Genomic DNA, 26740 nt, shown 5'->3' on the forward strand with positions numbered 1-26740 from the left:
TTTTGAACAAAGTATATTTACCATTATGTACACAGAATAAGATATATATATATATATATATATATATATATAATATAGAAGAGAAGGACACACACAAACATACAAAAAGAAATAATAACAAATAAATAAAAAATAAAATAAAGTAACTTGTTAGGTATTCTGCACTGGCTCAACAGCAGCAACTCTGTACAGTTGGCTATATTATTTACAACACACAAGTTGGCGTCTGTTTGTTGTGGGGGTGGGGGGGTGGAGACTGGGGGGGGGGGGAGATATACATTTGGGTGCCGGAGAAACCATTACAGAGGGCAATACGCGAATGGGTCTGGTGTTGGTGTTGTCACTTGCTTCTCCCAGATGGATTTCTCTGCCGCTGTCGTCTCGCAATCACCTCTGTTTCAGCCGTTCCTTCCGTTTTCCACCTGTATTCTCCTTGTTCACTATTCCTGTAGATGCAAAGTTTGTTATCGTTTCCCGTGCCCTCCTTCGGGCTATCATTTTCCCTCCCTCCCACCTCTCTGGTCCCCTCTATTGCTCCCTGTCTCCTCACTCTTCCCCCCTTCTGCCCCCTTCCCCTTTCCCCACCTTCTGCCCCTTCCCCTCTCCCCCCCCCCCCATCTGCCCCCTTCCCCCCTCTTTCCTCTTAGGTTTAAGAAAATAGAACATAGAACATTGAACAGTACAGCACAGAACAGGCCCTTCGGCCCTCGATGTTGTGCCGAGCAATGTCCGAAACCAAGATCAAGCTATCCCATTCCCTGTCATTCTGGTGTGCTCCATGTGCCGCTTGAAAGTTCCTAAAGTGTCCAACTCCGCTATCACAGCAGGCAGTCCATTCCACACCCTAACCACTCTCTGAGTAAAGAACCTACCTCGGACATCCTTCCTATATCTCCCACCCTGAACCTTATAGTTATGCCCCCTGTCATAATATACACCAGTATATCGTGGTGCAGACACACACTGATGGACACACACAGGGACCAATCAACATGTACAAGCACCACAGCCAATCACCAGTTAGAATATACACACTACACACGGTTCCTGCTCATTCTGGGTGCTGCCTCTCAGTGTAACAAGAACTCACCCAGCCCAGCACAGACTCACACCACGTGCTGAGAGAATCAACAGGTTCGGAATAGGCTTAGGTCTCTAGTTTAGGTTAGCATCATCTAGACCCACAGTCATCGTGTGTTAGTTAGAAGTAGTTAATAAAATTGAGTTGAACCTTCATCAGTGTTGGAAATGTCTGTTCATCTCTCAAGTCCGAACTAGCCAACAGATCATGGTACCAGAAGTTGAGGGATGTTAGCACTTCTGAGACCTACCTTTCAGTGATCTGCCTTCCACCAGTCTCGTGCCATCTCACAGAATGGACTCCGTTCTCCCCGCCGCCGCATCTCCGCATTGCCGGGAATCTGGGCTTGAACTGGAAACTTTTAAAACATCGCTTCCAGCTGTACCTCGAGGCCAGGGACCTGGAAGCTGCCTCGGACGCACGGAAGATGCTCTCTTCCTCGTCACAGACGGGGACCACGCTCTGCACATTTTCAACTCGCTCACCTTCAATGAGGGCGAGGACAAATCGAAGTTCTAGACCGTAATTCTAAAGTTCGACAGCCACTGCGAGGTCGAGGTCAATGAAAGCTTCGAGAGATACATGTTTCAGCAGCTAATTCAGGGTAAGGATGAGCTTTTCCAGTCCTTTATTGCCCACCTCAGCGTCCTTGCGCAGTCCTGCAACTACGGATCCACCTCTGACTCCATGCTCCGTGACCAGATTGTTTTTGGTGTTCAATCTGAGCCCCTGCGCCTGCAGCTACTAAAAGTAAAGCAGCTCACTCTCTCTGCGGCCATTGAGACCTGTGTACTTCATGAACAGGCCTCCATGCGCTACTCCTGCATCCAAGCCGCTGAAACGGCGCGGCAAGCCGCTTACAATGCAGAACGGGTCCAAATGATTACATCTTTTCAGGCTCTGGATCTGAACGATGGCGGCCATTTCACGCGCTTTTCGAACGTCTTGACGTCACGGACCGCTTCGGGCATGTGCGCGCCACGCTGGGTCGCCCCGCGCATGCGCGGTGGTGCGACGAACATCCCGACGCTCTGGCGTGCGGCAACTGGGGCTCCACCCCCTTAAACCGGCAATGTCCTGCGAAGTCCCGACGCTGCCTGCAGTGTGGCAAACGATGCCACTACGCGGCAATGTGCAGATCTTCCCTGCCTGCTGATTTTAGGAGGTCCACCCAGCCCCACAGAGACGTCAGGGTTATCCAGCCTGCCATCAATGAACCTACTCTGGACCTTGCTTCCGACAGTGCCTGTGATGACCCACAGGTGACATCCCTCCCATATCTCCCACCCTGAACCTTATAGTTATGCCCTTTTGTAACACCTACATCCACCCGAGGAAATAGTCTCTGAATGTCCACTCTGTCTATCCTCCTCATCATCTTATCAACCTCTATTAAGTCGCCTCTCATTCTCCTCCGCTCCAAAGAGAAAAGCCCTAGCTCCCTCAACCTTTCCACATAAGACCTACTCTCCAAACCAGGCAGCATCCTGGTAGATCTCCTTTGCACCCTCTCCAATGCTTCCACATCCTTCCTATAGTGAGGTGACCAGAACTGCACACAATACTCCAAATGTGGTCTCACCAGGGTCAAGTATAGTTGCAGCATAACCCCGCGGCTCTTAAACTCAAGTCCCCTGTTAATAAACGCTAACACACTATAGGCCTTCTTCACTGCTCTATCCACTTGAGTGGCAACCTTCAGAGATTTGTGGACATGAACCCCAAGATCTCTCTGTTCCTCCACATTCCTCAGAACCCTGCCATTGACCCTGTAATCCGCATTCAAATTTTTTCCACCAAAATGAATCACCTCACGCTTATCAGAGCCGACTATGGGGAACCTTATCAAACGCCTTACTAAAACCATGTATACGACATCAACTGCTCTACCTTCATCGACACACTTAGTTAGCTCCTCAAAGAATTCAATCAAATTTGTGAGGCAAGACTTACCCTTCACGAATCCGTGTTGACTATCCCGGATTAAGCTGCATCTTTCCAAATTATCATTTATCCTATCCTTCAGGGCCTTTTCCATTAACTTACTGACCACCGAAGTAAGACTAACTGGCCAATAATTACCAGGGTCATTCCTATTCCCTTTCTTGAACAGAGGAACAACATTCGCAACTCTCCAGTCCTCTGGCACTAACCCCGTGGACAGTGAGGACCCAAAGATCAAAGCTAAAGGCTCTGCAATGTCAGCATCCGTGATGCTGAGGGAGTCGTGGATAGCACATTTAGCGAGTCGGTCAGACCACAGTTAAACATTACTAAGGGAGATCGGGAATGGGTGACCACCAGACAGAACAAGAGTAGTAAGGAAGTGCAGGGGTCCCCTGCGGTCATCTCCCAGTAAAACAGAGAGACCGTTTTGGATACTGTTAGCGGAGATGGCTCACCAGAGGAAGGCAGAAAAAGCCAGGTTAATGGCACAGTGGCTGGCTCTGCTGCGCAGGAGGGCAGGAAGAAGAATGGCAGGGCTGTAGTGATAGGCGACTCAATGGTAAGGGGAATAGACAGGCGGTTCTGCAGATGCAATCGAGTCTTCAGGATGGTATGTTTCCCTGCCTAGTTCAAGGGTCAAGGATGCAAGACATTCTGAAAGGGGAGGATGAACAGCCAGCTGTCGTGGTGCATATAGGCACCAACCATCTTGGTAAAACATACAATAATGTCCGACATGCTGGATTTAGGGAGTAAGGAGTTAAACTAAAAAGTAGGATCTCAAACGTAGTAATCTCAGGTTTGATACCAGTGTCACATGCTAGTCATTGTATTCCAATCACATTGGAACCGCTTCTGGGGTTATTGGGACGAGCACTAACTGTACCTGGGCTGGACTGGAACCAATGTCCTCGGGCGAGTGTTTGCTCAATATGTTGGATGGGGTTTAAACTAATGTGACAGGGGAATGGGAACCGATGCAAGATGGTGGGAACCAGAATGTGAGCTTGGAAGGTGTAATAACTGAAGGGGAAATAGAGACGCAAAATAAGAGACCATCACCCTCAGGCAGGGCAAAAAAGGTGACAAGTGTGAGAAGGGAGGTGGTCAATGCAGGATTGAGGGTGTTGTACTGAAATGTGTGCAGTATACGGAACAAGGTAAATCAGCTTGTTACGCACATTGAAATTGGCCGGTACGATGTTGTGGGCATCACAGAGACGTGGCTGCAAGGGGATCAGGGCTGGGATCTAAATATACAGGGATATGTGTCCTATCGAAAGGACAGGCAGATGGGCAAAGGGGGCGGGGTTGCATTGTTAGTAAGGAATGAAGTTAAATCAATAGCAAGGAGCGATATAGGATCAGAAGGCATTGAATCTCTGTGGGGAGAGTTGACGAATCGCAAAGGTAAAAAGACCCTGATGGGAGTTATGCCCCCGAGCAATTAGTCAGGATGTGGGACAGAATATAAATCAGGAGATAGAAAAGGCATGTAAAAAAGGCAACATCACAATGATCATGGGGGACTTCAATATGCAGGTGGATAGGGAAAATCAGGGGTGTCGTGGATCCCAAGAAAAGGAATTTGTAGAACTTGCTGTAGCTTGTGGTAGAGCCCACCAGGGAACAGGCAATTCTGGATTTGGTGATGTGTTCAAAGAACAAAGAAAAAAACAGCACAGGAACGGGCAGTTTGGCCCTCCAGGCCTGAACTGACCATGCTACCTGTCGGAACTAAAATCTTCTCCACTTCCTGGGCCCCTATCCCTCTATTCCCATCACATTCATGTGTTTGTCAAGATGCCCCATGAATGTCACCATCGTCCCTGCTTCCACCACCTCCCCCAACAGCGAGTTCCAGGCACTCACTCCCCTCCAGGCCTGAGCTGACCATGCTGCCTGTCTGAAATAAAACGGGTCTCTGGGAGTGGGTTACTATTTACAGAGGGTCTCTGGGAGTGGGGTCATATTTACAGGGGGTCTCTGGGACTGGGGTAATATTTACAGGGGGTCTCTGGGAGTGGTTTAATATTTACAGGGGGTCTCTGCGACTGGGGTAATATTTACAGGGGGTCTCTGGGAGTGGTTTAATATTTACAGGGAGTCTCTGGGAGTGGGGTAATATTTACAGTGGGTCTCTGGGAGTGGGTTAATATTTACAGGGGTCCTCTGGGAGTGGGTTAATATTTACAGAGGGTCTCTGGGAGTGGGGTCATATTTACAGGGGGTCTCTGGGAGTGGGTTAATATTTAAACGGTGTCTCTGGGGGAGGGTTAATAATTACAGGGGGTTTCTGGGAGTGGGGTAATATTTACACGGGGTCTCTGGGGGAGGGTTAATAATTACAGGGGGTCTCTGGGATTGGTTAATATTTACAGGGGGTCTCTGTGAGTGTTAATATTTACAGGGGGTCTCTGGGAGTGGGGTAATATTTACAGGGGGTCTCTGGGAGTGGGTTAATATTTACACGGGGTCTCTGGGAGTGGGTTATTATTTACAGGGGGTATCTGGTGGTGGGTTAATATTTACAGGGGGTCTCTGGGGAGTGGGTTATGTTTACAGGGTGTTCTCTGGGAGTGGGTTAATATTTACAGGGGGTCTCTGGGGAGTGGGTTAATGTTTACAGGGGGTCTCTGGGTGTGGGTTAATATTTACAGGGAGTCTCTGGGAGTGGGTTAATGTTTACAGGGGGTCTCTGGGTGTGGGTTAATATTTACAGGGAGTCTCTGGGAGTGGGTTAATATTTACAGGGGGTCTCTGGGGAGTGTGTTAATGTTTAAAGGGGGTGCCTGGGGGTGGGTTAATGTTTAAACGGTGTCTGTGGGGGTGTCAGCCACAGGGTGGGGGGTGACACTGAGTTAAGGGACAGTCCTGTATAAACACGGAGGTGAGTTTGTTCTTTCAGTACCGGGGACGAGTGAAATGTGCTCGATCTGAGCCTCGGGCAGAGTGTGAAGATCCTGGTAAACATTGTCAGTGAGATCCGTGTTCTCTGTCTGATAGAATCCAATCAGCCCTGTTGCTCCTCCTGTTCCTGCAGCAAGGTGGGATCTTGATGTGCCTTCCGGCTCTGTTTCTGGGGGAGGAGAGGATATATAATGGAATCCCCTCTGTGTGTGAGTGTTGCAGATTGCTGAGAGAGGGAGAGGTGAGAGAACCAAATATCTCCGGACAAAAGGCTGTGAGTGACCCTGGGGAGATTCACTGTGAGTATGAGAGAGAATTAACCCTCATTGTGTTCCCCTGCCTCAAACCCAGCCCCTCAACTGAGCCACATCCCCTCCCTCCCTCAGCCACCACCCTCTCTCCCTCCCTCAGACACCACACTCTCTCCCTCCCTGAGCCACCCTTCCTCCCTCCCTGAGCCACCCTTCCTCTCCCTCCCTCAGCCACCCCGTCACTCCCTTCCTCAGTCACTACCCTCTCTCCCTCCCTCAGATACCACCCTCTTTCCCTCCCTCCCTCTGTCACCCCTTCTTCTCTCTCCCAGTCAGCAATGACCGACTGTCCCTTCACCACTGGCCCTCTCTCACTGACACTCTCTCATTAAACCTCACTGTCCCCCACCCCATCCCTCACTCTCTGACCCTTCCTCACTATCCCTCACTCTCTGACCCTCTCTCAACCCCCCCCCCCCACTGACGCTCACCCTCTGCCCCTCTTACTGACCCACAATTTCTGACCCTCTCATACTGACCCTCAGTATATGTCCCTCTCGCACTGACACTAAATCTATGTTACTCTCACACTGACCTTCAGTCTAAGTCCCTCTCTCACTGACCCTCTCCCACTGATCCTCAGTCTGTCCCTCTCTCACTGACCCTCTCTCACTGACCCTCTCTCATTAAACTTCTCTGTCCCTCACTTACCATCCCTCACTTTCTGACCCTCCCTCGCTAAATCTCACTCTCTGACCCTCTTTCACTCCCCCTCCCCCACTGACCCTAACTCTCTGTCCCTCTCACAGACCCACACTCTCTGCCCCTCTCAATCTGAACCTCACTCTCTCTCCCTCTCACTGATCCTCACTCTCTATCACTCCCACATTGACCCTCACTCTCTGTCCCTCTCACGCTGACCCACACTCTCTGTCCCTCTCTCACTGACCCTCACACTCTGTCCCTCTCTCACTAACACTCACTCTCTGTCCCTGTCACTGACCCTCACTCTGTGTCCCTCTCTCATTGACCCTCACACTCTGTCCCTCTCACACTGACCGTCACTCTCTGTCCCTCTCACACTGACCCTCACTATCTATCCCTCTCACACTGACCCTCACTCTCTGTCCCTCTCACACTGACCCTCACTATATGTCCCTCTCACGCTGAGCCTCACTCTCTGTCCCTCTCTCACTGACCCTCACACTCTGTCCCTCTCTCACTGACACTCACTCTCTGTCCCTGTCACTGACCCTCGCTCTGTGTCCCTCTCTCATTGACCCTCACACTCTGTCCCTCTCACACTGACCGTCACTCTCTGTCCCTCTCACACTGACCCTCACTATCTATCCCTCTCACACTGACCCTCACTCTCTGTCCCTCTCACACTGACCCTCACTATATGTCCCTCTCACACTGAACCTCACACTCTGTCCCTCTCTCACTGACCCTCACTCTCTGTCCCTCTCTCACTGACACTCACTCTCTGTCCCTGTCACTGATCCTCACTCTGTGTCCCTCTCTCATTGACCCTCACACTCTGTCCCTCTCACACTGACCGTCACTCTCTGTCCCTCTCACACTGACCCTCACTATCTATCCCTCTCACACTGACCCTCACTCTCTGTCCCTCTCACACTGACCCTCACTATAGTGTCCCTCTCACACTGAACCTCACACTCTGTCCCTCTCTCACTGACCCTCACTCTCTGTCCCTGTCACTGACCCTCATTCTGTGTCCCTTTCTCATTTACCCTCACTCTCTGTCCCTCTCACACTGACCCTCACTCTCTGTCCCTCTCACACTGACCCTCACTCTCCGTCCCTCTCACACTGTCCCTCACACTCTGTCTCTCTCACACTGACCCGCACTCTCTGTCCCTCTCTGTGACCCTCAGCCAGCATTCGGTACAGCTGTGAGAATACCAGTGCATGGGTCCTGCTGTTAAATAATATTTCTGAAATAAAAACAAAATCCTGTGTGTGCGGCAAGACCGGACCGGCTGGAAAACCTGATCAGCGAGTCTGACAGCATCTGTGGAGAGAGAAATAGAGAGAAATAAATTAACGTTTGCAGTTTCGATAACTATTGACAACTGATTCCCTGCTGATTGCCCAACACTCGCTGTTTTTTATTTATTTGTTTTAATTTCAGGAGAGGCGGAAGAAGAGGATTCTGGGAGAAGTCAACTCAGTCACCTTGACCAGCGGGTAAGTGATTGGCTGGGACTGGGAGGCAGGATTTATTTTCCTTTTTCTCTTTTACTCGTGGCATTGCAGTTGTTGTTGTAAGTTAACTTAAGTGAAATGAAATGAAATGAAATGAAAATCACTTATTGTCACAAGTAGGTTTCAAATGAAGCTACTGTGAAAAGCCCCTAGTTGCCACTTTCCGGCGCCTGTTCAGGTTGGCTGGTACAGGAATTGAACCGAACTGCTAGCCTACCTTAGTCTGCTTTCAAAGACAGCAATTTAGACCTATGCTAAACCAACCCCTCAATTCACGGCAGGACATCCCAGATCCATGTCATGCTCCTCTTGTGCGATGTGGTAATTCAGGGACCCTTCCGGTGTCCCTGACACCTTCACGTGCAGGAAGAGCTTGACGGCTCTGGAGCTACGGATGGACTCACTTTGGAGCATCCGCGATGCTGAGGGAGTCGTGGAGAGCACGTTCAGTGAGTTAACACACCGCAGTTAAACATTGCTGAGGGAGATCGGGAATAGGTGAGCACCAGACAGAGCAAGAGAAGGAAGGCAGTGCACGGGTCCCCTGCGGTCATCTCCTTCCAAAACATATATACCCTTTTCTATACTGTTGTGGATCATGGCGCACTAGTTGAAGGCAGCAGCAGTCAGGTTCATGGCACCATGGATGGCTCTGCTGCACAGGAGGGCGGGAAGACGAATGGCAGGGCTATAGGGACTCAATGGTGAGGGGAATCGACAGGCCATTCTGCAGACATAACTGAGACACCAGAATAGTATGTTGCCTCCCGAGTCCAAGGGTCAAGGATGCTGAAGGGGAGGGTGAACAGCCAGCTGTCGTGGTACATATAGGCACCAACCATATCGGTAAAACATATGCTAAGGTCCCACATGCTGAATTTAGAGTTCGGGGTTAAACTAAAAATGGGACCTCAAAGGCAGTAATCTCAGGATTACAACCAGTGCCACATGCTAGTCAGAGTAGGAATGTCATGAGAGATACAATGAATATGTGGTTTGAGAGATGGTGCAAGAGGGAGCGATTCAAATTCCAGGGGCATTGGAACCGGTTCTGGGGGAAGTGCGGCCTGTACAAATCGGTCGGTCTGCACTTGGGCAGCACTGGAACCAGTGTCCTCAGGGTAGGGTTTAAACTAATGTGGCAGTGGGATTGGAACTGATGCAGGAAGGAAGTAAAACGGGGACAGAAACAAAAGGCAGTAAATGAAAAAGTGGAAGGCAGGGAAACCAAAGTCAAAAATCAAAATTGCCACAATGCAGAGTACAGATGCTGTGGTGAACTCAGTGAATGGGTCTAGTGAGGCTGAGAGAAATAAAACACAGGGAGACTGAACAAAACATGACCAGTAAGGTGGGCTGAGAAAGCAGAGCAGAGGTCAAGGGAAGTCTAGATTGAACTGCATTTATTTCATTACAAGAAGCCTAATGGGCAAGGCAGATATTCTCAGGACATGGATAGGTACATGGAACTGGGATATTATAGCTATTACTGAAACATAGCTAAGGGAGGGGCAGGACTGGCAGCTCAATGTTCCGGGGTACTGATTTTATATCAAAGATAGAGCAGGAGATAGGAGAGGAGGGGGTGTTACGTTTTTGATTATGTTCAGTATCACGGCAGTACAGAGAGAGGGGATATATCCGAGGGTTCGCCCACTGAGTCTATCTGGGTAGAAATGGAAAATATGAAGGGCGAGGTCACTTTGATAGGACAGCCCCCATCAAACACTCCCAGGACAGGTACATCACGGGGTTAGGTGCAGAGGAAAGCTCCCTCCACACAGCCCCATCAAACACTCCCAGGACAGGCATAGCACGGGTTTAGGTACAGAGTAAAGGTGCCTCTACACTGACCCCATCAAACACTCCCAGGAAAGGTACATCACGGGGTTAGATACAGAGTAAAACTCCCTCTACACTGTCCCCATCAAACACTCCCAGGACAGGTACATCACGGTGTTACATCCAGAGTAAAACTCCCTTCACAGAGCCCCATGAAACACTCCCAGGACAGGTACATCACGGGGTTAGATACAGAGTAAAACTCCATCCGCACAGCCCCATCAAACACTCCCACGACAGGTACATCACGGTGTTACATCCAGAGTAAAACTCCATTCACAGAGCCCCATCGAACACTCCCAGGACAGGTACAGCATGGGGTTAGGTACAGAGTAAAGCTCCGTCCACACAGCCCCCACCAAGTGCTCCCAGGACAGGTACAGCACGGGGTTACATGCAGAGTAAAGGTGCTTCTCCACTGTCCCCATTAAACACGCTCAGGAAAGGTACAGCACGGGGTGAGATACAGGGTAAAGCTCCGTTGACACTGTCTCCATTAAACAAGCCCAGGAAAGGTACAGCAGGGGGTTAGATACAGTGTAAAACTCCCTCCACACGGTCCCCATTAAACACGCTCAGGACAGGTACAGCACGGGGGTAGATACAGAGTAAAGCTCACTCCACAGTGACCCCATCATACATTCGCAGGAGTGATACAGCACGGGGTTAGATGCAGAGTAAAGCTCCCTCTACACTGTCCTCACCAAACACTCCCAGGACAGGTACAGCACGGGGTTAGATATAGAGTAAAGCCCCCCCCCCCTACACTGCCCCCATCAAACACTCCCAGGACAGGTACAGCACGGGGTTTGATCCAGAGTAAAGTTCCCTCTACACTGTCCCCATCAAACACTCCCAGGACAGGTACTGCACGGAGTCAAATACAGATTAAAGTTCCCTCTGCACTGTCCCCAACAAACACTCCCAGGACAGGTACTGCACGGAGTTAGGTACAGGGTAAAGCTCCCTCTACACTGCCCCCATCAATCACTCCCAGGACAGGTGCAGCACGGAGTTCGATACAGGGTAAAGCTCCCTCGACATTGTCCCCATCAAACGCTCCCAGGACAGGACAGCACGGGGTTAGATACAGAGTAAAGCTCCCTCCACACTGTTCCCATTAAACACACCCAGGACAGGCACAGCATGCGTTAGATACAGAGTAAAGCTCCCTCCTCACTGACCCCATCAAACACTCCCAGGATTGGTGCAGTACAGGGTTAGATACAGAGTAAAGCTCCCTCTACACCGTCCTCCGCAAACACTCCCAAGAGTGATACAGCACGGAGTTAGATACAGAGTAAAACTCACTCAACACTGTCCTCATCAAACACTCTCAGGACAGGTATAGTTTGGACTTAGATACAAAGTAAAGCTCCCTCTACACTCTCCTCCACACATTCCCAGGACAGGTACAGCACAGGGTTAGATACACAGTAAAGCTCCCTCCACACTGACCCCATCAAACACTCCCTGGAGAGGTACAGCACGGGGTTAGATACAGAGTAAAGCTCCTTCCACACTGACACCATCAAACACTCCCAGGACAGGCACAGCACAGGGTTAGATACAGAGTAAATCTCTCTCTCCACAGTTGAAAGCCAAGATCGGCTGTGGTGTGATTGAATCACGGCTCATGTTGTCTAACCCTGCTCCTGTTCCTTGCGTTGTTGTTAAAGAGTTTGCAGTTAACACGTCTCTGCCTGTTTGCTGCTGGGAACCTGCTCTGTGTAAGCTTTTTGTAGACGCACAGGGGAATTGGGGTCCAGATTGAAATGAAATGAAAATCGCTTATTGTCACGAGTAGGCTTCAATGAAGTTACTGTGAAAAGCCCCTAGTCGCCACATCCCGACGCCTGTTCGGGAAGGCTGTTACGGGAATCGATCCGTGCCGCTGGCCTGCTTGGTCTGCTTTCAAAGCCAGCGATTCAGCCCTGTGCTAAACAGCCCCAGAGAGAGGGATGTGGACTGAGCACAGAACACTGCCCCCACCTCACATCTCCCCACCCTGCCGGCCTCTACCCCACCTGCAACCCCCCACCGTGCCGGCCACTACCCTACTCCCAACCCCCCACACTGCCGGCCTCTACCCCACCCCCAACACCCCACACTGCCGGCCTCTACCCCACCCTGCCGGCCTCTACCCCACCCCCAACACCCCACCCTGCCGGCCTATACCCCACCCCCAACACCCCACCCTGCCGGCCTCTACCCCACCCCCCACCCTGCCGTCCTCTAACCCACCCCAACCCCCCACCCTGCCGGCCTCTACCCCACCCCCAACCCCCCACCCTGCCGGCCTCTACCCCACCCCCAACCCACCACCCTGCCAGTATCTACCCCACCCCCAACTCCCCACCCTGCCGGCATCTACCCCCCTACCCCTCACCCATCCCACCACACTGCCGGTCTCTACCCCACCCCCTAACCCCACCCTGCCGGCCTCTACCCCACCCCAAAACCCCGCACCCTGCCAGTACCTACCACACCCCCAACCCCCACTCTGCCGGCCTCTACCCCACGCCCAACCCCCCCCCCCCCACCCGGCCGGCCTCTACCCCACCCCCATCCCCCACCCTGCCGGCTTTTACCCCACCCCCAACCTCCCCACCCTGCCGGCCTCTACCCCACCCCCCCACACTGCCAGTATCTACCCCTCCCCCTACACCCCCACCCTGCCGGCCTCTACCCCACCCTGCCGCCCTCTATCCCCCTACCCCACCCCCAACCCCCCACCCTGCCGGCCTCTACCCCACCCCCAACCCACCACCCTGCCAGTATCTACCCCACCCCCAACTCCCCACCCTGCCGGCCTCTACCCCCCTACCCCACCCCCAACCCCCCACACTGCCGGCATCTACCCCACCCCCAACAACCGACCCTGCCGGCTTCTACCCCACCCTGCCGCCCTCTACCCCCCTACCCCACAACCTCCCACCCACCCCGCCCCCAGTGAATGACAGAGTCACATAAAAACTATTCTAACTTTCTTTTCAGGAACAACAGGAGGAAGTGACCATCCAAACAGGAGACTCTGATCCTCAGAATGGATGAAAATACAATGGAACTGACACAAGCCGCCACTGCGGTGGTGCAAGCATGTGTTGATGTGAGAAATGCCATGTCAGCCGTTGAGAGTTTCGCTAAGCTAGCCGCTTCAGCCGGAGTAGTGGGGGCTGTTATTGGGGTAGCTGCATCTGTCCTTAAACTTTGTCTGGGAGATGTGGATAGTGCGGAGTTGACATACATGAAGGAGCAATTCCAGATAGTCAGGGACCAGCTGGATGGCATTTCAGATCAGATTCGCGAAGTGCTTAGTGCAATTGAGCACAGTACATCCGGTAATCAGTATTTCCCCATTGAAGAGAATCTGAAAAATCAGTTCAGGAATTTCATGGAACTCCTGGATGCAGCACCAAAGTACCGGGAGAGTGAGAAACAATCGTTTCTCACACACTTCACTGCGACTAATGGTGACCAGAACCTTTACACTCTCTATGATGCTGTGATGGGACATTCTGCCATCTTTGGCACACCCATCCTGGAAACCGCCATAAAATATGATCAGAGAAATCGACGCCTCATGGAAAAGCTCTGCGCCCGACTGAAGGAGCTTTTCTGTATTGGCCTGATTGCCACACTGGGTCACGCTGCCCTGACTGGAATTGACACTGAGACGTTAAAGAAAAAATGGGATGAGAGATTGAGTAAACTTGACATTAAAATGAAATCCATGATAGATCTATGCATAAATGAGTTTGCAGAGCAGGCAAAGACAGAAGTTGAAAAAATGGTAAAAGATAAAGGGAAGAGAAATCACGAGGAGTGTGCAAATTATATAAGAGATCATTTGGGGAAGAAATATGACTGGGTTTTCTGGTCTGTGCGGGTCTATGACCCTGTCGTTGGGTTCGAAAATCACGCTGCCGATGGTCGGAATCGGTTTCACTTTTTCAGACTCAATGGTGTGAATATTATTGTCTCCTATGCCACTGATCCAAAGCCTTTTAAGGACGAAAAGGTCAAGCAGTTTATGAAGGGGAAAGATGGCTGGGATGATGCAAGAAAGGTTTGTAATGCTGTGTTCAAGGATTTCCCGGGGCATTTTATACACACAGTGAGGCGATACAAGGGTCTGTGGGGAGCCTGGACCTTTCCCAAAGATTGTCATTTCTGGCAAACCTATGCAGGAGTGACCCTGTGTGTCCATTCCTCATAAATCTCCCCATGAGCTTCTCAGTTACTCTGCCCCTGAATCCATGCTGCTGTTCCCAGGGGAAGTGTGCCTGTGATATTTGGACACAGTCCGCTTTTGTTCATCGCTATCGATTCTACTGCTAACAAATTAATCCTGACAATTATTGTGATTCTGAAAATGATCCTAACCTTTACTGAGAGCTAAGCAACTAATTCCATCCAATCAGAAATCCGGTCAGTCTTGTCCATTCAAAGTCACTGTCAGGGTGTGTGAGGGTCAGTGGGTGGGTCCATATTGAGGGGCCAGCTTGAGTTGAGGAGACAAAGGAGGTTCGATATGTGAGGACCGGGCTGGGATTATATGGAATAAACGGTATGGCGGAGGCCAGTGCACAGAGCCCACATGAAGCAGCTCAACAGAGAGCAAAGGGGCAGACTGGTTCATTATTATCAGTCACAGATATGTGTGTCTGAGTGCGTATGTTCAGCTCATCGTGAACCACATCCAGCTTTCATTTCATGGAAACATCAGTCAGTGAGGAGGATTCTAAACAACAGAGTTCACAAGGCCCATCCTCCTGTCACTACCCAACGACAAAGCACCATTGGGAATCTCCACCCTATTACAGTTCACTGTCAATGTACAGTCTGCACACTGACTCATGTAGAATATATTGTGTAACAGTTGTGAAAGCAATGGACATGGATTGCAAAGCTCTGTAATCAATGATGGGACAATTAATTTTTAATGAATACATCTGTAATTATCTGATTTCTGCCACTTGCTCAGTTTGTAACTTTGAAGTTGCCTCTGTAAATTGGACATGCATGAACTTCCAGTCCAATATCTTCAACTCTTTCCAGTTTAATTTCTATAATATCTGAGGTTTGTTTAAAATGCTTGGGACTGCTGAAATAAAATTGGTTCATACCGTTCACTGCAGTGTGCTGAACAAACTCAATCATTCAATAGGCAGTCACTCTCTGTGGAATTATTATTAAACTCCATTCTGAAGATTTCTTTGTCACGTCAGTCACACACAGAGTGAACATAGAACATAGATCGATACAGCGCAGTACAGGCCCTTCGGCCCACGATGTTGCACCGACATGGGAAGTCAGAAACTAAAGGCCATCTTACCTACACTATGCCATTATCATCCCTATGCTTATCCAATAAACTTTTAAATGCCCTCAATGTTGGCGAGTTCACTACTGTTGCAGGTAGGGCATTCCACGGCCTCACCACTCTTTGCGTAAAAAACCTACCTCTGACCTCTGTCCTATATCTATTACCCCTCAATTTAAGGCTATGTGCCCTCGTGCTAGCCACCTCCATCCGAGGGAGAAGGCTCTCACTGTCCACCCTATCTAACCCTCTGATCATTTTGTATGCCTCTATTAAGTCACCTCTTAACCTTCTTCTCTCGAACGAAAACAACCTCAAGTCCATCAGCCTTTCCTCATAAGATTTTCCATCCATACCAGGCAACATCCTGGTAAATCTCCTCTGCACCCGTTCCAAAGCTTCCACCGTCCTTCCAATAATGAGGCGACCAGAATTGTACGCAATACTCCAAATGCGGCCGTGCCAGAGTTTTGTACAGCTGCAACATGACCTCATGGCTCCGGAACTCAATCCCTCTACCAATAAAGGCCAACACACCATAGGCCTTCTTCACAACCCTATCAACCTGGGTGGCAACTTTCAGGGATCTATGTACATGGACACCGAGATCCCTATGCTCATCCACACTACCAAGAATTTTACCATTAGCCAAATATTCCGCATTCCTGTTATTCTTTCCAAAGTGAATCACCTCACACTTCTCCACATTAAACTCCATTTGCAACCTCTCAGCCCAGCTCTGCAGCTTATCTATGTCCCTCTGTAACCTGCAACATCCTTCCGCCCTGTCTACAACTCCACCGACTTTAGTGTCGTCTGCAAATTTACTCACCCATCCTTCTGCCCCCTCCTCTAGGTCATTTATCAAAATGACAAATAGCAACGGCCCCAGAACAGATCCTTGTGGTACTCCACTCGTAACTGAACTCCATTCTGAACATTTCCCATCAACCATCACCCTCTGTCTTCTTTCAACTAGCCAATTTTTGATCCATATCTCTAAATCACCCCTGGTTCAGTTTCTGAGGGAAACATGGCCTGGCTCTCAATTGGCCGATGTGGAATTTCCATTTCCTGATGGCTCATTGAGATTCACAGATAAATTAATGGCGAGATGCTCCTAGTTATTCTTTAATAAGATGTGGACATCAGTCCCATGGCCAACGTTTATATCCCAACACTAATTGCCCTGGAGAAGTTGGTGAGATGACTTCCTGAACTGTTGCAGACATTGTGCTGATACTCACATCCCATAATACAACAAATAAAAAGCAACGGCGTGGCTCTCTGGACTGGGTCAGAGAGGAAGGGCGGAATTCTCCAACCCCCCGGGAGTTCGAGATTCGCCCGGAGCCGGCGTCAATCACGCCCCCACCGTGTCCCGATTTCTCCGTCCGCCGGGATCCGGCGGGGGCGGGAATCGCGCTGCGCCGGTCAGCCGCCCCCCCCACGGCGATTGTCCGGCCCGCGATGGGCAGAAGTCCCGCGGCAGACAGGCCTCTCCCGCCGGCGTGGTTTAAACCACCGACCTGACCGGCGAGAGTAGGCGTCGCGGGGCGGGCTGCGGAGTCCTGAGGGGGGGGGCGATCTGACGCCGGGGGTTGCCCCCACAGTGGCCTGGCCTGCGATCGGGCCCACCGTGGGGGCACTCTTTTTCTTCCACCGCCGCAACGGCCTCCACCATGGCGGAGGCGGAAGAGACCCCCTCCCCTGCGCATGTGCTGGAATGACATCAGCAGCCACTGATGCTCCGGTGCATGAACAGACATACGCCGGCCGGTGAAGTCCTTTCGGCCCTGGCTGGCGGAGCGCCAAAGGCCGTTCACGCCAGCCAGCGGAGCGCCAACCACTCCAGTGCAGACCTAGCCCCTCAATGTGAGGGCTTGGCCCCTAAAGGTGCGGAGACTGCTGCACCTTTGGGGCAGCCCAACGCCGGAGTGGTTCACACCACTCCGACACGCCAGTCCCCTGTCCCTCCGGGTAGGGGGGAATACCGGCTGAGTTCAGAGACAATCACATTGCTGTGGGTTTGGAGTCACGTGTAAGTTAGGCCCAGTAGGATGGTGTCACTGACAGGGGAGAGCGGCAAACAGAACATCTTTCTTTTTCCTCTCTCTCTCACGGTAAAGGAAGATAGATTTATTTACACATATTTACAATAGTCCGCCAAATGCAGAAACTCACTCAGATCGCAATCCAGCTGGGACGACTTGTCTTCCCAGAATTTTGACCGTTGCTCATAATGAGCCCAGGTGGTTGACCTCTGACCCTTCCTGGGAAGCTCAAACTCGACGGGTCCCACTGTTTCCCCATGGTTCTCGTGAGGGTGATGACACCCCATCTACAGTGACCCTCCCCCAAGTCCCCCGCCAGCCAAAATGGAGTGGTCTCCTGTGCCACTTCGTCCACGGCTCTGTGCCCGCCGGTGCTGGCTCTGGGCCCAGACTGGTTGCGCCATTTGAAACTTGATTGGCAGAGGGTATGCAGTATGAAGCCGCACTGTCCCGAGGGGCCCTGGCCAAACTACCCGGGGACTTCACAGACAGACTGGGGACAATCAAAGGGGCCGTGGCCCAAATCAACATTGACCTGCAGGCACAGCCTCGTTGTTTCCAAGCCTGCCCACTCCCTTACGCATTACAGCCAAATGTTGATGCCGAATTGGACCCACTCCAACATTTAGGGATCACCTGCCCCATACAATTCACTGATTGGGCGACACTGGCCATGCCAGTACTCAAACCAGATGGGTCTGTGTGTTGATGGGGACTATAAGATGATGGTGAACCGCATTTCGGTTTGGACCGATACCTGGTCCCACATCGGGGACCTCTGTGCAAAGCGGAGGACCAACATCCACATACCTGGCCAAGAATCTGGCATTTCTGCAGTTAATACTGGACACAGACTGTAAGTTGTAGCAAACTCAACAAAGGACCAAAAATGAACTGGACACATCGCAAAAGGACATTCCATTGTAAAGGGACAGATCGCTGTACAAAGCATGGGCGCAATTTTCCCATCGGGAGACTAATTCCGGATGCCGAAGTGAAATCCGGAGTGATTCACTCCGGCGTCAGAGGCTGCTCCCACCTCCCTATTCTCCCTCCTCCGGGCGGTGCATCATTTACGCGTGGCGGGTCTTGGCGCCCCGTAAAAACGGTGCAGTGTAACTGAAGTCACCCGCGCATGCGCAGTTGCCATTCTCCCCGCGCCCACCCCGCAAGAAGATGTTGGATGGATCTTGCGGGGCGGCGGAGGAAATGATGTCCTTCTTCAGAGAGGCCGGTCCGCCGATCGGTGGGCACCAATCGCAGGCCAGACCCCTTTTGAGGCCCCCCCTGGTGCAGGAAACCCCATACTCACAACAGGCCGCCCCTCCCCCCCCCCCTCCCCCAGCGCTCCTGCACTGTTTCTCGCCGTGTTGGGAAGGCCGCTCAGCCCATCCGGGCCAGAGATTTGCCGCTCGCCCGTTACATACGGTGAGCAGCGATTCCCCCAGTGGCCAGCCGTGATTCGCGCCGCACCGGTTTGGGGGGAGTGGGAGAATCACATGCGGGTGCCGGGCCGGCATGTCGGGACTCGCGAGGCGCCCCAGCGATTCTCCCACCCGACGTGGGGAGGGAGAATTCTGCCCCATGTCTGCTGGCAGACAACTGGTTATGCATTTTTCAAGACAAGCAGGCCATGAATCATGAAACGGCCCAATCTCATTCAAAGACGGGCAGTTGAAATGCAAATCGCTTGCTGCCCTGGCCAGACGGAACCAACATACCTTAATGGGATAACAATTAAAGTTGTCTCCAGGGACCATTGTCAGGAGACCAGCAGAAACCAGAGACATTGCCATCTTTTTTCAGGGCACTGATTAAAATCAAATTACATTATGACACCTTTTGGTTGGGGAACTTAATCACTTCCATCCTGTCAACAATCAGAAAGGCTTCCTTTCTCCTGGAACTCACCTGTGGGAGGGTCAGTATTTGACCCATTCAGGGTTTTGCCCTTAAAATGATAAGTCTGAGGAACTGTTTTGAGAGACTCTGCCCCCCCTGCACCCCCCCCCCCCCCCCCCCCTGCCTGGCTGAAAACCGACCACCAGAACCGGAGGAACAACAGCCACAAGGAGCGGCCAGCTTGGAAGGAGATCTAAATCTGTGCTGACGTTTTTTTCACTATCCTGTCCCTGGAGAGGGGAGAATATTCCTCCAGCTCACAGAAAACTCCCAATCAGTATAGATTGTTGTGGTTTGGGGTGGGTGAGTGAATATATCTGTGTATCTGTGTTTGCGGGCGCTAAAGTAAATCTGTGTAAACTGTAAGAGTTTTCAATGCCGTTTAGTCTCTTGGTTTACACACAGTATTTGATAATCGGTGTTTGTGTGTGTGGGTTAATCTGAGTTGCAGAAGAGTTAATTTTTTCTTGATAAATCAATGATTTGAAAACTCCCATTATTGTGGTATCACCTGCCTTTCACTGTCCGCTCTGGTCAAGTCACAATAAATTGTCAGGACATTATCCCGTAGTCAAGGACCAGAGAAGGGAATCTGAGCGCTTCGAACAGGCTCATTCAAGAGAGGCTATTGGACAGGAATAAACAGTAATCCCTCTTTCTGTCTCTCTTGTGAAGTTGTCCCAGTGAGGCCCTTCCGGGTGACATTTGACCATCACAGGAGAGAGACTCACACAGGCAGTAGGTGGCAGTCAGGGTAACTGGTGTGGCATAAGGACAAGCTCACTGGTTAGGTATAAACAGTCAGACTTGTCCCCTCTCCCTTCTGAAGCTGTCCCAGTGCGACACTTCCGGGTTGTGGTTTCAACCCCTGTAGGAGAGAGACACCCTCAGTTATCTGTGACCCCCCAATACCGGCCTGTTGTGGTGGAAAGGAAACCTTTCTCATTACAAGGCTCCCGCCGGTTGATCGCCGTGAACACCCACAGGAGTTTACACAAATATACCCGGTTGCCGTTTGGCGTCCAGTGTGTGATGGAGAAGATCCTGCGGGGGGTTACCCAGGGTGGCTGTCTACTTGGACGATGTCCTCTTCACCAGGCCTCCGACCAGGAACATCTGGTGACACTGACCGAGATTCTCCGGCCTTTTGAGCAGGTTGGCGACAGCCTCCAGTGGGAAGAATGTGTTTTTCATGCCTCCGACGTCACTTAATCGGGGCAACAAGTGATCCAGACGGTTTGTATTCTGTGGAGGACAAGGTGTGGGTGATGGCTGGTCTGCACTGTGAGTGCTGGTTGGCTGAGTGGAGAAGCCAGGTATTTCTCTTAGGATTTGAAGTTAATTCAATTCAGGGTTACCAGTCGTTCTTGTGCATTGCTGAAACTCAGTAGAAATTCAAGTTAAAAACTTGTCAGGTGCAAATAAGAATTGTTTTATTTGGAGTTCATTGGTTACAATTTGAAAATCATTAAAAAGGCATTTTTTACACAATTTGATTTTTTCAAAGAATCACAGGAATTATCTTCTGAGACAACAGCTTGAACACAACTTTAAAAGTCAAAGTCTGACGTCAAAGTCTGAAAATGTAATATGAATACAGAACTCTTTTCTAACTCTCTTCCTTTTCATTCCTTTCCTTTTCTGTCGAACCCATCCTATCTTTCTCTCAACTCTTCCTTTCTATCTCTCTCAACTCTTCCTTTCTATCTCTCTCAACTCTTTCTTTCTATCTCTCAAAATGGTGGCCAAATCGTCCATGGATATACTATTTCATATAGTCAGTATAGATGATAGCATTTTTATCTCTTGCCACATGACATGCTTCTGTTAGTACCTTTAATTCGGCCTGCTGAGCTGATGTAGCTGGGGCAAACTTCCTTCAGCTAATACTTCATATTTAGACAGTCTTTCTTTGAAAGTTCAATTCATACGTTTCATTTGACCTGATGATTTTGGATGATAAGGACAGTGTAAATTCCAGTTAATGTTTAGTAGTTTACAGACTTCCCTACACACACTGGAATGTCCATAATGAGAATAATCCTATTCTCCTATGTAGCTGGATTCATTGAACATAGAACATAGAACAGTACAGCACAGAACAGGCCCTTCAGCCCTCGATGTTGTGGCGAGCAATGATCACCCTACTCAAACCCACGTATCCACCCTATACCCGTCACCCAACAACCCCCCCCCCCCCTTAACCTTACTTTTTAGGACACTACGGGCAATTTAGCATGGACAATCCACCTAACCCGCACATCTTTGGACTGTGGGAGGAAACCGGAGCACCCGGAGGAAACCCACGCACACACGGGGATAACGTGCAGACTCCACACAGACAGTGACCCAACCGGGAATCGAACCTGGGACCCTGGAGCTGTGAAATATTTATGCTAACCACCATGCTACCCTGCTGCCAATTGTGCGCGATTAGGCGCGATTCTCCGCACTCACACCGGTTCGGTGAATAGCGGGCAGCGCATATTTTCATGTCGACGTCGGTCCAACGTCCTCCCGCTATTCTCCGAACCCCGCACAAACTACCCGTCGGCATTCCCGGCAAAGGCCTCGAAAGAACCCCTGAAACGACCAGAAGCCCGACATATTGGCCCCCGCTATTCTCCGGCCCGGATGGGCCGAAGTCCCGATGTCCTCACGCCATGTTTTCACTCCGGCCAAAACACCTGCTTTTCAAGTTCGTCAACCATTCGTGCTGGCTGACGAGAACTTCGAGTAGGTGAGCGCCCCGCTCAGTGCACCGCTCAGCGAACTGCTGGAGTCTGGCCACAACGGGGAAGGCTTCCACGAGAACGGGAGGGGGACCAGAGCGGGGGGGGGGGGGGGTGGGAGTGTGGGAGACAGAGGGGGGGTATGGGAGACGGAAGACACGAAAAGTCCCTGGTGGATAGGATCAAGGAAAACCCTAAGGCTTTCTATAGGTATATCAGGAACAAAAGAATGACTAGAATAAGATTAGGGCCAATCAAGGATAGTAGTGGAAAGTTTTGTGTGGAATCAGAGGAGATAGGGGAAGCGTTAAATGGATATTTTTCATCAGTGTTTACACTGGAGAAAGACTATGTTGTCGAGGAGAATACTCAGGTTCAGTCGACCAGGCTAGATGGAATTGAGGTTCACAAGGAAGAGGTGTTAGCAATTTTGGAAAGTGTAGAAATAGATAAGTCCCCTGGGCCGGATGGGATTTATCCCAGCATTCTCTGGGAAGCCAGGGAGGAGAGTGCAGAGTTTTTGTCCTTGATCTTTATGTCGTCTTTGTCGACAGGAATAGTGCCGGAAGACTGGAGGATAGCAAATGTTGTCCCCTTGTTCAAGAAGGGGAGTAGAGGCAACCCTGGTAATTCTAGACCTGTGAGCCTTACTTTGGTTGTGGGTAAAATGTTGGAAAAGGTTATAAGAGATAGGGTTTATAATCATCTTGAAAAGAACAAGTTGATTAGTGATAGTCAACACGGTTTTGTGAAGGGTAGGTCATGCCTCACAAACCTTATTGAGTTTTTTGAGAAGGTGACCAAACAGGTGGATGAGGGTTAAGCGGTTGGTGTGGTGTATATGGATTTCAGTAAGGCATTTGATAAGGTTCCCCACGGTAGGCTATTGCAGAAAATAAGGAAGTATGGGATTGAAGGTGATTTAGCGGTTTGGATCAGTAATTGGCTAGCTGAAAGAAGACAGAGGGTGATGGTTGATGGCAAATGTTCATCCTGGAGTTCAGGTACTAGTGGTGTACTGCAAGGATCTGTTTTGGGGCCACTGCTGTTTGTCATTTTTATAAATGACCTGGAAGAGGGTGTAGAAGGATGGGTTAGTAAATTTGCAGATGACACGAAGGTCGGTGGAGTTGTGGATAGTGCTGAAGGATTTTATAGGATACAGAGGGACATAGATAAGCTGCAGAGCTGGGCTGAGAGGTGGCAGATGGTGTTTAATGTGGAAAAGTGTGAGGTGGTTCACTTTGGAAAGAGTAACAGGAATGCAGAGTACTGGGCTAATGGCAAGATTCTTGGTAGTGTAGATGAACAGAGCATCCAGGTACATAAATCCCTGAAAGTTGCTACCCAGGTTAATATGGCTTTTAAGAAGGCATATGGTGTGCTAACCTTTATCAATAGGAGGATTGAGTTTCGGAGCCACGGGGTCATGCTGCAGCTGTACATAACTCTGGTCCGGCCGCTCCTGGAGTACTGCGTGCAGTTCTAGTCACCACATTATAGGAAGGATGTGGAAATTTGGCCAGTTGGATAACAAACTGGCTAACCGATAGAAGACAGAGAGTGGTGGTGGATGGCAAATATTCAGCCTGGAGCCCAGTTATCAGTGGTGTACCGCAGGGATCAGTTCTGGGTCCTCTGCTGTTTGTGATTTTCATTTATGACTTGGATGAGGGAGTTGAAGGGTGGGTTAGTAAATTTGCAGATGATACGAAGATTGGTGGAGTTGTGGATAGTGAGAAGGGCTGTTGTCGGCTTCAAAGAGACATAGATAGGATGCAGAGCTGGGCTGAGAAGTGGCTGATGGAGTTTAACCCGAACAAGTGTGAGGTTGTCCATTTTGGAAGGACAAATATGAATGCGGAATACAGTGTTAACGGTAGGGTTCTTGGCAATGTGGAGCAGCAGAGAGATCTTGGGGTCTATGTTCATAGATCTTTGAAAGTTCCCACTCAAGTGGATAGAGCTGTGAAGAAAGGCTATGGTGTGCTAGCGTTCATTAGCAAAGGGATTGAATTTAAGAGCCGTGAGGTGATGATGCAGCTGTACAAAACATTGGTCAGGCCCCATTTGGAGTACTGTGTGCAGTTCTGGTCACCTCATTTTAGGAAGGATGTGGAAGTTTTAGAAAAGGTGCAAAGGAGATTTACCATGATGTTGCCTGGAATGGAGAGTAGGTCATACGAGGAAAGGTTGAGGGTGCTAGGCCTTTTCTCATTAGAACTGAGAAGGATGAGGGGCGACTTGATAGACGTTTATAAGATGATCAGGGGAATAGGTAGAGTAGACAGTCAGAGAATTTTTTCCCGGGCGGAACACACCATTACAAGGGGACATACATTTAAGATAAATGGTGGAAGATATAGGGGGATGTCAGCGGTAGGTTCTTTACCCAGAGAGAAGTGGGGGCATGAAATGCACTGCCTGTGGAATTAGTTGAGTCGGAAACGTTAGGGACCTTCACGCGGCTATTGGATAGGTACATGGATTAGGGTAAAATAATGGAGTGTAGGTTAACTTCTTCTTAAGAGCAGCACGGTAGCATTGTGGAGAGCACAATTGCTTCGCAGCTCCAGGGAAGTTCGATTTCGACTTGGGTCACTGTCTGTGTGGAGTCTGCACATCCTCCACGTGTGTGCGTGGGTTTCCTCCGGGTACTCCGGTTTCCTCCCACAGTCCAAAGATGTGCAGGTTGGATGGATTGGGCATGAAAATTTGCCCTTAGTGTCCAAAATTCTATGATTAACCTAGGATAAACGTTCGGCGCAACATCGTGGGCCGAAGGGCCTGTTCTGTGCTGTATTCTCTATCTATCTATCTTGACAAACACATGAATTGGATGGGAATAGAAGGATACGGACCCCGGAAGTGGAGAAGATTTTAGATCAGACAGGCAGCATGGTCAGCCCAGGCCTGGAGGGCCAAAGGGCCCGTTCCTATGATGTACTTTTCTTTGTTCCTTGAATACATCACCAAATCCAGAATTGACTGTTCTCTAGTGGGCTCTACCACAAGCTGCTCCAAAACACCATCTCTTAGACGTTCCACAAATTCCTTTTCTTGGGATCCACTACCACCCTGATTTTCCCAGTCAACCTGCATATTGAAGTCCCCCATGATTATTGTGATGTTGCCTTTTTTACATGCTTTTTCTATCTCCTGATTTATTTTCTGTCCCACATCCTGACTATTGCTCAGGGGCCTGTACATACCTCCCATCAGGGTCTTTTTAACTTTGCGATTCCTCAACTCTCCCACAGAGATTCAATGCCTTCTGATCCTATATCGCTCCTTGCTATTGATTTAACTTCATTCCTTACTAACAATGCAACCCCGCCCCCTTTGCCCATCTGCCTGTCCTTTCGATAGGACACATATCCCTGTATATTTAGATCCCAGCCCTGATCCCCTTGCAGCCACGTCTCTGTGATGCCCACAACATCATACCGGCCAATATGCGTAACAAGCTCATTTACCTTGTTCCGTATACTACGTGCATTTCAGTACAACCTGTTCAATCCTGCAATGACCACCTCCCTTCTCACACTTGTCACCTTTTTTGCCCTGCCTGAGGGTGATGGTCTCTTATTTTGGGTCTCTATTTCCCCTTCAGTTATTACACCTTCTAAGCTCACATTCTGGTTCCCACCATCCTGCATCGGTTCCCATTCCCCTGTCACATTGGTTTCAACCCCACCCAACATATTGAGCAAACACTCGCCCGAGGACATTGGTTCAAGCCCAGCACAGGCACAGTTAGTGCTGGTCCAAATAACCCCAGAAGCGGTTCCAATATGATTAGAATACAATGACTGGCATGTGACACTGGTGTCAAACCTGAGATTACTACCTTTGAGGTTCTTCTTTTCAGTTTAACTACTAACTGCCTAAATTCAGCATGTTGGACATCACCGTATGTTTTACCAAGATGGCTGGTGCCTATATGCACCACGACAGCTGGCTGTTCATCCTCCCCCTTCAGAACATCCTGCATCCTTGACCCTTAGGCAGGGAAACATACCATCCTGAAGACTCGATTGCGTCTGCAGAACCGCCTGTCTATTCCCCTGACCATTGACTCGGCTATCACTACAGCCCTGCCATTCTTCTTCCTGCGCTCCTGCGCAGCAGAGCCAGCCACGATGCCATGAACCTGGCTGCTGCTGCCTTCCCCTAGTGAGCCATCTCCGCCAACAGTATGGGTCTGGGATCTCCTGCCATACCTTAAACTTAAGTTAACTTACAACAACAACAGCAATGCCACATTGCCACAAATGCTGCCTGAGGGTCACTGAGAGGGACAGGGAGTGAGGGTCAGTGTGAGAGGACAGAGAGTGAGGGTCAATGTGAGAGGGACAGAGACTGAGGGTCAGTGAGAGTGACAGAGAGCGAGTGTCAGTGTGAGAGGTATAGAAAGTGTGGGTCAGTGATAGGGAAGAGAGTGAGGGTCAGTGAGAGCGACAGAG

General features: G+C 50.2%; 1 protein-coding gene across 1 annotated transcript; it reads left to right on the forward strand.

Moving 5' to 3' along the window:
• The first annotated feature begins 6134 nt into the window (after positions 1-6134).
• On the forward strand, positions 6135-15395 carry LOC119966662 (protein rapunzel-like). The gene is made up of 3 exons (XM_038798720.1): positions 6135-6237; positions 8345-8400; positions 13258-15395. Exon 3 carries the CDS (start codon positions 13307-13309, stop codon positions 14477-14479), a length of 1173 nt encoding a protein of 390 aa, XP_038654648.1. The 5' UTR covers positions 6135-6237; positions 8345-8400; positions 13258-13306; the 3' UTR covers positions 14480-15395.
• The last annotated feature ends 11345 nt before the right edge of the window (positions 15396-26740 follow it).

Source organism: Scyliorhinus canicula, chromosome 5 (genome assembly GCF_902713615.1).
Source record: "Scyliorhinus canicula chromosome 5, sScyCan1.1, whole genome shotgun sequence".
NCBI classification, from domain to species: domain Eukaryota; kingdom Metazoa; phylum Chordata; class Chondrichthyes; order Carcharhiniformes; family Scyliorhinidae; genus Scyliorhinus; species Scyliorhinus canicula.